The sequence below is a fragment of the Nanorana parkeri genome, unplaced genomic scaffold (assembly GCF_000935625.1).
Source record: "Nanorana parkeri isolate BGI_ZX_2015 unplaced genomic scaffold, ASM93562v1 scaffold772, whole genome shotgun sequence".
In the NCBI taxonomy this organism is placed as follows: domain Eukaryota; kingdom Metazoa; phylum Chordata; class Amphibia; order Anura; family Dicroglossidae; genus Nanorana; species Nanorana parkeri.
This window is the reverse complement of record NW_017307040.1, coordinates 156,134-171,306: the sequence shown is the minus strand read 5'-3', so window position 1 is coordinate 171,306 and position 15,173 is coordinate 156,134. Positions and strand designations below refer to the sequence as shown.

General features: G+C 43.7%; 1 protein-coding gene across 3 annotated transcripts in view; it reads right to left on the bottom strand.

Moving 5' to 3' along the window:
- CACNA1H (calcium voltage-gated channel subunit alpha1 H) overlaps positions 1 to 15,173 on the bottom strand; it is a 196,511-nt gene that overhangs the window by 157,183 nt on the left and 24,155 nt on the right. For all 3 annotated transcript variants that reach the window (XM_018564684.1, XM_018564686.1, XM_018564685.1), the window contains exons 3-4: positions 14,116 to 14,213; positions 5,801 to 5,960 (exon numbers count right to left, since the gene is read on the bottom strand). In XM_018564684.1, the coding sequence (XP_018420186.1) occupies positions 5,801 to 5,960; positions 14,116 to 14,213 (258 nt within the window). The remainder of the gene's footprint in view (positions 1 to 5,800; positions 5,961 to 14,115; positions 14,214 to 15,173) is intronic.

The following is a 15,173-nucleotide window of genomic DNA, read 5'->3' as shown; positions in this document are numbered from 1 at the left end:
GCTGTAATGTTATAAGAGAAGTGTGTATTAGATTGCCTGGGGTATCAGTTGCCACCACCTAACTCAGTACCCAGAACATACTAACTAGTATCAGGGGAAGCCCACTGAGTGTAGGAGGCAATAGCTTTGCTCCACCACAAATAAAGTACTATAGTGACTTGCCCCTACCTACGTTGGGGGCCATACGGCCATAGGGCTTTGGATAAAGCTCATGGCACTATTAAGGCTCCAGTCTGTTCAAGGTTAGGTGATGGTTTGGAAGGAGGAGGGCAGCCAGCCAGTCAAAAGAGGGGCTTACTCTGGCAATTCACCAATGGGTCATGCTGTTTTGGGGTCACATGCTGTTTCTGAAATTAATGCGCCAGTCACATCACATGATTAAAGGTCCCTTCGTGGTCTGGAAATGTTGCTTATCCATATGATCATGTAATAAAAGGAGCTTTTTACATTGAAACAAGCTTGTTGGTGTGCGAGTGACATATCTTATCCATCCAATCACAAAGGAAGGCTGAAAAAAGGAAGGGCATCAGTGAACCAAGGTATCATGGTGTCATACCGAAACAGATACCCCAATATGGAGGGGGCTCCTTTGCTTAAAGAGAGTTTTAAGTTAAGTTTTAGATTTCATGTTTTAGTTTACTTTCAGTTTATAGTTTCCCTTAAAAATGTGAGGACTGCCCTCCAACATTCACAGGTTGTTCGGTGAAGCAGGTTGCCCTAAGTAGGATGAAATGGGCCATTATTTCTGGAATAAGCATTTTTTTTACTGATTAGTATATTAGCCTAAGGAGGAACCTAAAATGTTCCGGTGCCACCAATCAGGATTTGTGTTGTGTTTTGTCCTACACCTCTTTCTTCGTGGCAGTAGTTAGTATGAACAGGGACTTTTAATGACATAAGTGGACATGGAGTCAGATTTTTTAGCTGGTTCATCCAGAGTCAACATCTGTAAGGCCGTCGTTGGTAACTATTTTGTGAACTATTGTGTGGCCATTGGGTGTTCTTTCTATTGTTGGCATTTCAAGATATTCAGTACCTTTGCTGAATTGGTAGTGTACAGTGTGTCAGGAATCTCTACATTATTCATTATTAGTCCATTTTTGGTATACTAGCCACCACATTCTAAGGTTTTGCTATTTTCTTCTTTGTATGTTGTAATAAGGCCAGATCCATTTGGAATTCCACTTGCCTTTGAGAAGACTGATCCAACAATAGTAGTCTAAAAATGTTCATCCAGCCAATGGGTTTGCTTGACTATCAATGTCACCTATTGTGAGCCTGTTCCTATTGCATACAAGAAAAGAGCAGCAGCATACAGCTCTTCAATTTTAAAAACTCTACCACATGGGTCCTGTCGGTTCCATGGGGATCTCATAGACAGTATTAAATTTTACTTGAATGGACTCATACATAAAGACATCAGGGCCCTCTTTTCAGTCTTCTATTTAACCTTGAAGATGTGATGTCTGTAGCTTAGAGATGCAGGGGAGACGGTGCTCTCCTATTACACCAGGCTCACCATATCTGCATTTATATTGCGCACTCTAGCTGGATGGTTTGACCTCTTCAAAATGTTTTCATTTTCCTAGCCATGTGAGAGGGATAGCAGAATTTAAATGACTTTTTAACTGGGAAAGTTTGCAAGGACTCTGTAAATAGACTGACAATCTGCCTGAGACAATGTGGTCTTGACTGTGCTGAAAGGAGACCAGATGAAACGTCAGCTGTTACATACATTGACCGATATTAATGTGGACCTGTAGTTATATCAACTCTTTTACATTAGAGGATAAGGTGCCAAGACATACATTCCATTTCACTGTCTTTCCCTACAGCGCATCCCTAGAGAATCCTATAATGTCTATGGAAATACCAACATTTTCAAAGTCGAAGCATAGACACACCCTCTGCCTTCCAGACCATTGATTGGTCACTAAGGCACCCAACTTTGCATTTCAAGACACATCGTGGGGAGTGTCAATATTTTTGAAAAGTAATATTTACATAGGCACTCTAATGACTTGCACACACAGGTGGCAGACTTTGCCACCCCTCTGAAAAGTGATCCACGATGGATTGCTTTTCAGAGGTAGTTGTGAGGCAGTTTGCAGGCACTCAGGAGGGGATACTTCTGCCTTCTGAAGTCCTGGGTCTTTTTTTTTATCACAATGGGATTTTAACATTGCAATACCCTGCCGGTTGCGTCCTGGACCAATGAGCACATTTGACAGGGTTGTGTAGCATGCCAAACGCCACATGCCAAATTGCGGCTCAGTCCCAGCCGGTTGTGGCTTGGACCCATTGACTTCAATGGGAGCGTTTAGCAACAGCCACAGCTTGCCAAACAAGGCATGCCAAGTAAAATTTGCCACAAAGCATTGTGGCCATGGCGATGTTCATGGACCTGAGCGGCCACCATGTTCATTTGTAGATAGGCAGTCAGGGGGCAGTAAAAGCAAGGTGTGCTGACGTCATAGTGCTTGTTGTTCTGTAAAGGTGTTGATCGGTAGACATCACATCATCTTACTTAGTGTTTGCTTCAAAAAGGTATTCTGGTTTATAGCAGCAGGGGAACACATAGCTATGATTGAGGCTATGATTGTTGAAGTAGATGGATTTAATCTTGATATTGAATGAAGAAGTTAAGAGTGCTGGATGTTTTGTTTGCTGGCTCTGTCTTGGAGTATACCATGTGGCTTCCAAACAGAGTTTCAGAGCCACAACTATGTTATATTTTATAGCTATAAATGAATATTATCTGCAGGTTTTTGTTTTTTTAAATGGTCGGCTTTCATACATGTGACCTTCTTTGCCCAGCAACATTAGATGTCCTAGACCTAGAGCTATATAATTCAGAACTGGTCAAGATACTAAATGATCAGAGGTCACATTGCAGCTGAAGTACGATCATGGAGTTTAAGGGCATTACATAGATTGAATAACAAAGCATGATATCTGTGTGAGAAGCTTCTGATATAAAGTACCAGATTAGAGAGAGAGAGAGAGAGAGAGAAATTTGCCAAAATGTTTGCAGATTTGAGGAAATCTTCCACTGGGATTATTCTTTCCTTCCTGCATTGCTGCACCTCACTCGTTGCCCATGCACAACCATCTCTCTTCCCCAGAGTTGACTGGAAGATGAGTGGCCATCAGGTTCCTTCCCCCCTGAACAGGGCATCTCTCTTCAGGAGAGCCTCCAACCCAATACTCGTTGGTCGGCTTCAGCTGACCATGAGGAGTCCGCCTGGCTTCAGCTAGGTGGACTAGAGTGCTCTGCCCCTGTCAGGAGCCTTACGCTCCGGGGGGTCATGGAATGGTTCTATCTCTTCGGGAGTTGGAGCAGTTGTCACACCCCGATGCACATTTTTTGTGTATGTTCACATGCACTTTTTTTGGTTCACCTTTGTTAGTTTGTGTGTACCCATTGCGGTCTTAAAAAAAAATGATGGTTACACAACTACATTAATTTGTTTCTTTTAAATTCTACCTTGGGTTCAGGTTGCATATGACTGGATGACACAGCTTCACTGATCCACTAAGCTGAGGTGCTTAGTCACTGTGTTTGCCTGATGATGGGACCATGTTCGGTACCGAAACGTTGCTTTTACACTGTGCCACCATGCCTGTATAACGTCTGAATAAAAGAGGCGTACAGCACATTGGACCTTGTAGTGTGGGTGACTTCTTTTGGACATTTCTGTGATAATGCACCGCCATCCGCAGGTCATACCAGCACCCACATATCTTATCCCCTATCTTATGGGATTCCGGTCAGGAGTGCTGTGGATTACACATTACTGATGACTCTTTCCACCACTTGACTGGTGAGACTGAAGAAAGTCTTATGGAAGCTCCAGAGCTGAGAGAGATCATTATCCTGACCTCTGAAGGTTCTTATGTGCTACTAATGCTATTATAATAAGCCTCTAGCAATACTACTTGATATGCCTGTCTACTGTCACCCTGACTAGGGCCTGAAATTCCTCACATTTCACTTGGCTTTTCAAGTTTTGACCTCCCTGCTTTGCGTAGATGAGCCATATATGGGATAAGAGTTGGCGATAGCTCTGACCTTTCGACCCGCTCTTTGTCCCACTGTCCTCTCCTTATCATGAGACGGTGCCATTAAGACACATGGCAGGCTGGCTAGTAGCAGATAACAAGGTACAGACCCTTTTCATATAATCTCCTTAATGGCTTTTCAGAAGAGCTCTGGTGGAGGATGGATTAGCTCCTTCAGCAGGTTGCTTTAAGTGGATTAATTGTAATGATTAATGTATAACAAGCAGTTCCTTTTCTTCTGTAACAGCTGAAGGTGAAAGTGCGCTATTCATGTGTCATCGCAAATGTTGGCCCTTCCATGCTTAACGGTGAACTGTCTTGGAGATGGAGGCGACCTTGTGGCAATTAAACCGCATGAAAATTAGGAGTCTATCAAAGGAGGGGTTTTCATTTAGAAGATCGACAAGGATCCAAGTTTCAGGCTGCTTTCTACCATATTTCTATCTTACAAAAGCCTGTGGGTGAGCGAATGATAAATGAATGAGTCATCACACAGGGGATACTCTAATTTCTAAAAGAATTGTGTGTTTTTAACACAGCTTAGCCTATTGAAAATACCCAGGAAAATCCCGCAAGTTTATCAATACACTATTCCCTTGCTTCTGATGTCCATTGGGAGCTGTATTGGGATCCCCAACAGTCAGAGAGCATACAGTTCCTGCCTGAAATCTGATAAAGTTTTCTGTAGACGTCATGCAAAGGTACAGGTTTTTAAATACGTTTTTATTAAAATTTGAGAAAAACAAGAATTTTACATTTATAACAATCCTTCACAAACCCAATATAACATGTCATGTTGAATATTTAAGTTTCTCTCAATTCAAAAGACAAATAAAAAGATATAAAGAGAAAAACCAACCAGAAAATACATAGCACATTGAAAAATACTGTCTCTCTGGTATCTCACTTCCATCCTCTCTATCCCTCCGAGTAAAATAGAACTAGTCCAATACCACCAATATTTTACCCTGGCTTGTCACCCTTTAACGGTGGTACCCTTTGCCTGTTGTGATCTCTTTCCCCAAAATCCAGCATAGTTGTTGTCTGAGCCTGAAAAATTGCAGATGTTGGGTAGGTGTCTACTGACTGTTGCTCTTGTGCCCAAACTTTGTTTCTTGTTGTGTATCCCTCAGACACCAGAATTCAGTAGCAGGAGCACCCTATAAACAAAAAGGCTGTATTGGCAGTTATCTTAAAAAGTCTCATGTGCCCCCCCCTTCCATCCGCGTATGTGCAGTCCCTGACCATCTCCTGTGACAGATCTGAAGTCTCTGACCATCTCCTGTGAAATATCTGCAGTTTCTGACCATCTACTGTGGCATATTTGCAGTCTCTAACCATCTACCGTGGTATATCTGCAGTCTCCGACCATTTACCGTGATATATCTGCAGCCTCTGTGCATCAACGGTGGTATATCTGCAGTCTCCCACCATCTCCTGTGATATATCTGCTGTCTCTGACCACCTTCTTGCTATATCTGCAGTCTCTGACCATCTCCTGTGATATACCTGCATCCTCTGACCATCTCCTATGGTATACCTGCATTAGGTTTATAGGAATTGGAATGTAGAATCTACAAAAGGGAGTATACTATGATATTATGATAGGACTGTCCGAGATTAACTTCCAGGGACATTTGTAAGGGTAAACCTAAAATCCGGCACTGTCCCTGCAGCAGACAGTTTCACAGCTCTTAAAAAATTATTTCATTGCCATTGAAAGAATTTTGGTACTTACATTTGGAATCCTTGGTCCATGAAACACCTGTTCCGGAGTAACCCAGCCCAGAGCTGGACGCCAACGATCCCGAAGATGAAAAACACAAAGAAACACAAGAGAAGGACGTTGCCTAACATAGGCAGTGTATCTAACAGCAAAGTCACCAGTATTCTCATACCTGCAGAGAGAGAAAGAGAGAGAAACATTAGCAACTGAAATCCTCCTTCAAACTGAATAAAATATGGTGGGATGTTCTTACATTGAATATGGAAAAATACCAAAAAAGCAACACCATATACACTGCCTGGCCAAACAAAAATCACACTCTAATATTTGGTTGGACCGCCTTTAGCTTTGATTACGGCGCGCAGTCACCATGGCATTCTTTTGATAAGCTTATGCAATCTCACAACATTTATTTCCATCCAGAGTTGCATTAATCTTTCCCCAAGATCTTGTAGTGATGATGGGAGAGTCGGACCACTGCGTAAAGTCTTCTCTAGCACATCCCAAATATTCTCAATGTGGTTAAGGTCTGGACTCTGTGGTGGCCAATCCATGTGTGACAATGATGTCTCATGCTCCCTGAACCACTCTTTCACAATCTAAATCCAGATGAATCCTGACATTGTCATCTTGGAATGTTCCCATCATATGCCATCAGGGAAGAAAACATCCATTGATGGAAAAACCTGGTCATTCCGTATATGCAGGTTAGAAGCTGACCTCACTTTTTGGGAACATAACGTTGCTGAACATAGACCTCGTATCCAATGGAAGGCTCCTACCTATTTGCGTAGCTTAATCCATGTGGTGACTTTTTTCATTGGCCAGGCAGTGTAGTTGCAGAAAGGCTTGCACTGACAGCACCAGCTCCCAGTCCATCCAAATGATCTTCAAACCCAATTGAACCTTCATTTTAAATGAGCTAAATACAGTCTAATATCTTACTATTCATTTTCTTTCAAAAGCAGCCGCAGCCTGAGTAGAAAATCCTGCCCCTTGCCAGGAAGCTGCAAAAAAAGGACCGTTGCTCTTTGCTGGAAAGCAGTGGTGTCTCTGTAGAGGTCTGACATACTTTCTGCTGAGCCAAACCTATAGCTCTGCAATCAGCAAACGTCACACTGCCTGCTGATTGTAGAGCTCTATCTCTAACTCAGCAGAGGCATGTCAGGCCTCTACAGAGATATCACTGCTTCCACACAGAGAGCAAGGGTCTTTCTCTGCAGCATGCTGGCAGAGGACGTCCTTTTCTGCTCAGGCTGGGGCTGCTTTCTAAAGAAAGCCAACTGAAAAACTGGCCATACACGGCTTTAATCTCATCGGATTCCTGGAAATGTGAGCCATGGGTGGCCCTGCTGGCAACACTTTGACAGACTTTGATTGGAAAATTGAAGTTGCTGGGCAGACATTTGTTGCCCGAATGATCTAAAACAGAAATAAGGTTGTGTTCATTCACTGGTAAAAGTTCTATTAGCTGAACATTCACCATCTTTATAAACACATTTGCAGGCCAGATTCACCCATGTGAATGTGGATGAATCTAGGTGCGCAAATGTGCTCTTTTCCTTCATAACTACAGCCCTCTATGTACAGACAGATCGGAGGACGCTGTACTGGTTTTCCCTGGAGTTTTTGCACCATGACAACCAAGCTGAGAACGCCAGAGGACAAATGGCTCCGATGAATGAATTGTCAGTAATCTCAGCCCAGAATGAACATTATACAAGCCGTGCTAAGCCCTAACTCCCACACACATGAACGCCAGGCCGAGATACCTTCCATTACCCAACTAGTAAATTATTATCTGAGGTTACGTAACCGGGTGAAAAGCTAAGCGGTCATAATGTACTGTCTATAAGTAAACAAAACACTAAATATTAGCCAAATATTAGCCCTCTATGAAGGCGTCAGGTTATATATGTGAAAACTGGAGAGCGAATACACCATCTGTTTCATCAAAGTGTAAAAATAAGTGTCTTTGTTACCATTAGCAACCAATATCACCTTCTTTACCGTATCTTATATTTAATGCTAACTGCCATGGAAGACGAATGCCTGAGCCAGAACAAAAACCTCAAATACTTACCTGAATCCATGATCATGTGACATACCCGTTCTCGAGTCTTCTTTCTTCTGGACTGCAAAGTGGGGTAGTCCTACCACTGTGCCCGGGCTGCTGCCTGGTGACATGATCAGTTCCCATTGTCTGTCCATCGATGGGGTCCTCACAGGTTCTGAAGATGCCAGCGGTAGTGTGATAATGTTACAAAGAAGTGTGGCAAGAAGACCAGTTGGTGGCAAGCTTGGGGTGCAGTGGTGGATCAGTGGTCATCACTCCAAGGTAAGACCACATGACTGTCGACTGGGGTTTAAATTTTGCTCAATGATGAGCTTTTAGGTTCAGCCTGCTCCATCAAATTCCTGTGGGATCGGTCATCATAGTGTACAGGACACCAGGAATGGGTCCTGGATGGACGGTATATCCCTCCCTGGTACCAGTTCTGGTAATGAAAGGGTTAAACCACCAGCCAGAGGGTGTGTTAAAAATGAACAGGAAGCCAGTCAGTCTGGCTGTGTGGAGTGTTTGGAACAGGACACATGGCTATGTGTGTTAAGCTGTGGAATACAGTCTGCCGAGACACTGCTGGGGCACCTGCGTCCATACTGGAACCCTCTGTGAGCAGGCTGGGACTCTAACCCTGAGGCTGGGACTCTAACCCTGAGGTGGGACTTAGTATACAGGCGCTGAGCCGAATCTTGTGTTTGCTGAATATAAGCCATTTACTTTGACTGTTTGTGGAAATGAATAAAAGTTTTTTTTCTGATACGGCTGGCTACGGGTCATATCCGCCGTGAATATTACAATAGATATAAAGCACATTCACCTACCCTGTGTTCCATGAACATGTCCATTGCACATCTGGATCTCCAGACCCAGGTCCCTGTAACATTCAATGTATCTATAATGCAGCAAATGTTACAGCCACCAGGCTCAATCCCATCTAAATTTTAAATTCACCCCTTGAAGTGACTGCACTAACATTGGGCTGCAGCTAGGGGTTGTAAAGCACCCTAAGGACCCTATTTCATGTCACCCCTAGAGGGCGCCACTGGAGATGAAACCCTGATGCAAGTGGTTGGTGTCTCGCTTTACAAGCTAGGAGTTGTATAACTGAAAGAGACACAGTGACACTTTAACAATGTCAGGGCTTTCACAACCCATGCGTGTCAGCAAATCAGCTTTATATTATGTCTCGCTGAGCTGTTACAATGTCATGTATTGTGAAGGATAACATAAAAGGCATTCTCTCCTAGTTAAAGGGAAACTTCACCTTTTAGGCAAATAAACTTAATCAATTAATATTTACACCACCCGGTTTCTATGTGTGAGGTGCTAAGTTCCCGGGTCTGCATTCTTGCTTTACCAATTAACAGGGGTTCCCATTCTCCTTGCTGGGTATTTATTCATCTTATATTATGGGAAATGTAATAGGAGGAGCTGAGACACACACACAAGTGGGCAGGCAACACCTTAATCTCCACAGTGCACAGGAACAGAGACAGGAATTATGTCAGGGAGATCTCATTGCTGGAATATCTAAGACTTACAGGAAATCAGCTCACCAGGATCTGCTTGTATCTAAAATATCACTTTTGGATGGACTGACCCTTTAAGTTGACCTCATTCATGTAAATATCTATATACGTTAACATGTAGATTCATAATAAGCAAGGTTCCCCGAAAAAAACGGAATCCCAAAGTAGGAGCTGTCTATAATAATCAAACAGGTAATGATAATGTAACAAATTTTAATGAGAATTAATAATAAAGTAGAAAAACATATAAATACACCTACTGACAAAGAACATCTAAAATCAATTAAAATGACAAACAAGTCCTCCCTGATGTAGCCCAGTGTTGATTGATATAGATGAGAATCTAGTGACCGTTAATGGTGGTCGCTAAGAGTCACTGATATTGGACACAAGCGCTGTGTTAGGCAAGCAAATACTCAGTATCAAAGAAGAGAAAAAGAAGGAATTACTCACTTCTGATGTGGTTTAGGTGGTAAGACAGTTCCTAACACAGCGCTTGTGTCCAATATCAGTGACTCTTAGCGACCACCATTAACGGTCACTAGATTCTCATCTATATCAATCAACACTGGGCTACATCAGGGAGGACTTGTTTGTCATTTTAATTGATTTTAGATGTTCTTTGTCAGTAGGTGTATTTATATGTTTTTCTACTTTATTATTAATTCTCATTAAAATTTGTTACATTATCATTACCTGTTTGATTATTATAGACAGCTCCTACTTTTGGGATTCCGTTTTTTTCGGGGAACCTTGCTTATTATAGATTGACGCTGGAACCCAGGAGTTTTTTGTCCACTTTATTGTTATTTGAGGCGCTTCTCCTTTCCCCATTTTGTTATTAACATGTAGATTCCCTTTAAGGACAAGTCAACAGTTATAACAGGTGTTCTTATGTTGTTCTTACCAAGGCGATTCCATACATCTCTCCGCACCTACACAGTACCGTTTCCTGTAGTAAAGCCTTTCCTTCCTACAAGATGATTAAATATTAAATTTTGCCAGGAGTGCAGTAAACCCTGAGCATCTGGATATTATTAAGAGCTGCCCCTGCAGATGACTTACACAGGCCGAAGCCGTTGTCCGTGTATACGACGCACGAGCCTCCTTCAGGAGCCTACGGCGCCGCCAACCTTCTGGACACCGACTTTTATGAACCCAGGAAACGACTGTCTATGTGCACGGAACTTAATTATACTTCTCATGACATTGATTAACTCGACAGCGCATGACCTCGGCGCAGTCCCGGGGCTTCCACTTGTGCTAAACATTCTTGTGACCGTACACAAATGTGCCTTTATTTCCTCCGCCGCTAAAGATTGCTTTTTCAGGCTGTGGCGAGCCTGTGGGAATTGCCAACCCTTCCTGCTCACCTTTCATAGATATTAGATACTAGAACCATTTGCAGGCTAAATAAGTAATTTTCAGCCGTGAAAGGACTTGAACGTCTCAATTTAAATGGGAACTCCATGCACGTAGTTTAAGTTAAAGGAGAACTATGGGGTCAGGGGTTTTCCCCATAGTTCTCCTTAAGGCAGGGGTCAGCAACCTGCGGCTCCGGAGCCGCATGTGGCTCTTTCATCCCTCTGCTGCGGCTCCCTGTCCAGGGGCGGAACTACTGAAGGGGCCTCGCTGAGAAAGTGTTGAAATGCTTGACCTATTGGTGGTCACACATTCCACCGCCAAAAAACCTGGCGGGATTACATTGAAATGTGTGACCACGTCACCGGTCACACATTGTAACACAGTGACAAACTTTGATAGAACACCGCCATCAGGGGGGTAAGGCCGGTACCCATGTGAGGGATCTGGGCAGCCTGGGGGGCCTCTTACATGAGTATCAGCTGTACCAGTGGCGGCATGGGAGATGTGACATGTGAGGGGGTGGATATGTGTTCGCTCACCTCCCGATCTACTGAGCCGACCTGTGACAGTCTCATTGTCCCAGGTCGGTTAGAACTATGAGGTGAGTGAAAAGCACTCACCTCATAGTTCTCCTTTTAGCTCAACATAGAGAGTAAGTCACTTTTCATATGACACCTCTGCTCACAGACCTGGAGTTCACGAATAGCATTGTGCAGCTCCCGAATGCTATGTGGTATGCTATTTGACAGCTGGCAATTTCAAATGGGCGGAGTTAGCCCCATGACGTCACGGCTCACTCCGCCCATCTGTTTACTTTCGGGCAGGAGATGTCATTGTGCGTCGGGCTCAGACGGTCGTCGTGCGGCTGGACTTTTTTTATTTCGGCGGGTGTCGTGCACCTTGATTGACGCTGGATTACATCGATGGAGCCATTTAAAAAAAAAAAAATTAAAGGAATAGTCAAAAAAATCGATTCTTTGTTGTTTTTTTTAATTAAAGGATTGTTTCTAAAAGTGTGCTTTGTTTATTTACTTTGATTTTTAACCCTTTAGTGAATGAGTAGGGCTACAAGTACCCCTTACTAATTCACAAGGGGGGGGGCGGCATCTGGGTGCCCCTTAATTAAAGGGGTTCCTCAATGCATATAAGCCCCCTTGCCCGCAGACCCCCACAATCACTGGGTCAGGGTTGTGGGGAAGAGGCCCTTGTCCCCATCGGTATCGGGACACCCTCCCAATGCCAAGGGCACGTGGCCTGGTAAGGCTCAGGGAAGGAGGGCGCTCGTTCGCCGGGCCTGTGCACGGATCAAGGGTCTGGTGGGAATGTTAAGGGGGACCCTTTAAAATCGCAACCAGACCTAAACAGCCTGGTATGGATTTTGGAGGGAACCCCATGCACTTTTTTTGTTGTTTTAACTTGGGGTTTTTTCCCCCCTCTTCTGCAGACTGTAAAAAATCCGAATCCTGAACAAATTTGCCGGTACACATGTCTACCACCTTCCACATTTCTGGTTCCTTAGCAACAGAATTAGGAAGTATAGGGGAACTAAAGGGCCTGTAGACTGAAGGATCTACTCTGGGTAAATGGTAAGTATACAGTTGCTATTTTTAACATTCTGACTTTAGGCCTATGTTAAAAATTTGTATATATTAAAATTGCAGAAATTTGATTGGGTCCTTTGTCAATATTTGCTGCTGTATTCACTAAGCCCTAGACTTATCTGTTATTAGGCTGGCCGAATACTTAGCGTGTTTGCTGCTGCAGAACAGTAAGCACAATAGAAGTGACACAATAGACAGGAAAACTCATCTTGTGCCATGTTATCAGCACTGAACACTTTCATACTTCAGTGTTTTCATGTACCGGGGGGAACATGCGAGGTCTTGTTTACATGGGATATAAATAAGCTCAATCCTCATCTCCGCTATGCACCCCCTGACTATAAGTATATTAAACTAAATGGCTCAGAACATATCAGCACTAAGAGAGACATTTTCTCCATGCTATGTTGTGCTGTTTGGAATATTGCCTGTGGCATCTGGTCTATGTTAGATGCTGCAGGCCAGTGGTGGGCTTAAAGTAAACCTTTCCCCAGACTATGAACATTCCCATATTTACATATTTTTAATAAACACTAAATGGGCTTTATAACAAGATCTCTTTGATCTCTGTAGCTGAGCACGAGCATTGTGGAGCAATTCATCCTTAAAGTTCACAGCAGAAGCACAGATGTCCCATACCTCCCTAATGTCCATCATTTTGAAGGGGCTTTCCCTCGTTTGGAACCAAATCCCTCTGTTCCTCTTTCCTCCTCAGTTGTCCCTCCTTTAGGTCTGATGGTGGCATAGCAGGGGTGTGTCCATTACCTATATTGAATTAGTGGATGGCAGGGGTGTGTCCATTACCTATGTATAACTTGTGGCATGGCAGGGGTGTGTACATTACCTATATTTAACTAGTGGCATGGCAGAGGTGTGTCCGTTACCTATATATAACTAGTGGCGCAGCAGAGGTGTGTCCATTACCTATATATAACTAGTGGCGCGGCAGAGGTGTGTCCATTACCTATATATAACAAGTGGCGCGGCAGAGGTGTGTCCATTACCTATATAGAACAGGTGGCGTGGCAGGGGTGTGTACATTACCTATATGTAGCTGTTCCCGTGGCAGGGGTGTGTCCATTACCTATATTTAAATGGGGGGCATGGTAGGATTGTGTCCATTACCTATAGAACACTGGTGGCATGGCAGGGCTGTGTCTATTGCCTAAACACATTGTGCTGGAAGGTGTCCCTCTTTCTCTTCTCAGAAATTTGGGAGGCATGAAGGCCTTCAAGTCATTCTCTCAGTAGCTCAACTCCCACTGGTCCCCCTTCTCAGCAGTGACTTAGCAGCTCATCCCGTCCTGTCCCCCACTTCCATTAGTGACTCAGCAGCTCAGCTCCTCCTTCCAGAATACATTCTATGTGTTTATATTAGAGATAAGAAGGCTGGGAGGCTACTGAGACACCTTTAAAAAGGAGGGGGAAAATTTTTCTCAGTTCACAGGTTTCTCCCCCTGTTCTTAGAGCAGCAATCCAGATCATTTGCACCCACACAGACCCCACATTCCTAAGAAAGCGCTGTGTTCTTTTTCTGTTTGTTGAGACACCTTTTAAAGCTATTTAATGAATGTTCATAGCCTGATTACAGGTTCACTTCAGCCATAGAGGCCCCGAGTGTGACTCTACATTCAATACCTGTATATTTAAGAGCAAGGTGGCTCCAGCAATGGAGGAACCGGTGTCTGCTGGTAGTCTATGCCTTGTAGATCCCTTACAGTTGCTGAAGCCCGGTACGTAGCCACATACAGCGTGATCAATACTCACTTGGGACTCTATTAATGGCTCTTAGCGGCCTTAAAACGCGTACAGTACGGATGGCGGACAGGCTGACGTTATGTCCATCCAGAGAATACTCCATCATCCTAGAAAAAAAAGGAAATGAGATAAGTCATGTGGTCACTAGAAAGGATGTGTCAGTCCTGCATACTATCTGCTCACATTTAGGCCTCATTCATACAGCTAAGTGTCGGCCCGTACAGATACGTGCGGCGTGCATGGCCGTGTGATTGTACGCAGCAGCCTTTTCTTCTCTATTGGGGTACGTGGCCATACGCCACCGTACGCTCACCCGAACTGCACGTCCGTGTGGATGCAGGTTTCCATGCTCGGATGCAGACAGGATCCATCCTGCCTGCGTCCGAGTATGGACACCCGCACCCGCTCAGATGTGCAGCTCGGGAGAGCGTACGGCTGTGTACTCCCATAGAGAAGAAAAGGCAGCTGCGTACAATCACACGCAGCACCTGTCCTTCCTGGGAACAGCCCGATATGGCCATGCACACCGCACGGATCTGTATGGGCCGGCTCTTAGCTGTGTGAATGAGGCCTTACCATCCTACAACTCTGCTCTCTGCACAGGTTATGTGATGATGTGACTACTACTTAAAAAATAATAAAGTTTCCATCTTGGCTGGAGTTAGGCCCTAAGCAAGTCACTTTCACATGTATATATAAAATCATACACAAAAAGACTTTCATTTTCTTTGAACAAATTTGATTTTTAAATAAGCACACACAAATAAAACAAAATACATTTTGGTGCGAATGGTGCAATTAGCAAACATCCTCCAGTCATTCACTATTTACAGTAATTGTACAATGCTTTGGAATAGGTTGGCGCTCGAATAAGAATAGCCCTCATACTGTCTGCTGGATTCTTGTCCAAGATAATGAGCGGTATTATTTTTCGGCATATATCAAAGTGTGTATTGTATTGATTTTCCTATCCTTGTTCTATATGTTTTCGCAATCAAGCTATTGTGGTTATTTTCTGCCTCGTCGCGCTGTCACTGGCTGTCACGAATGATTGCCATTCTATTTGT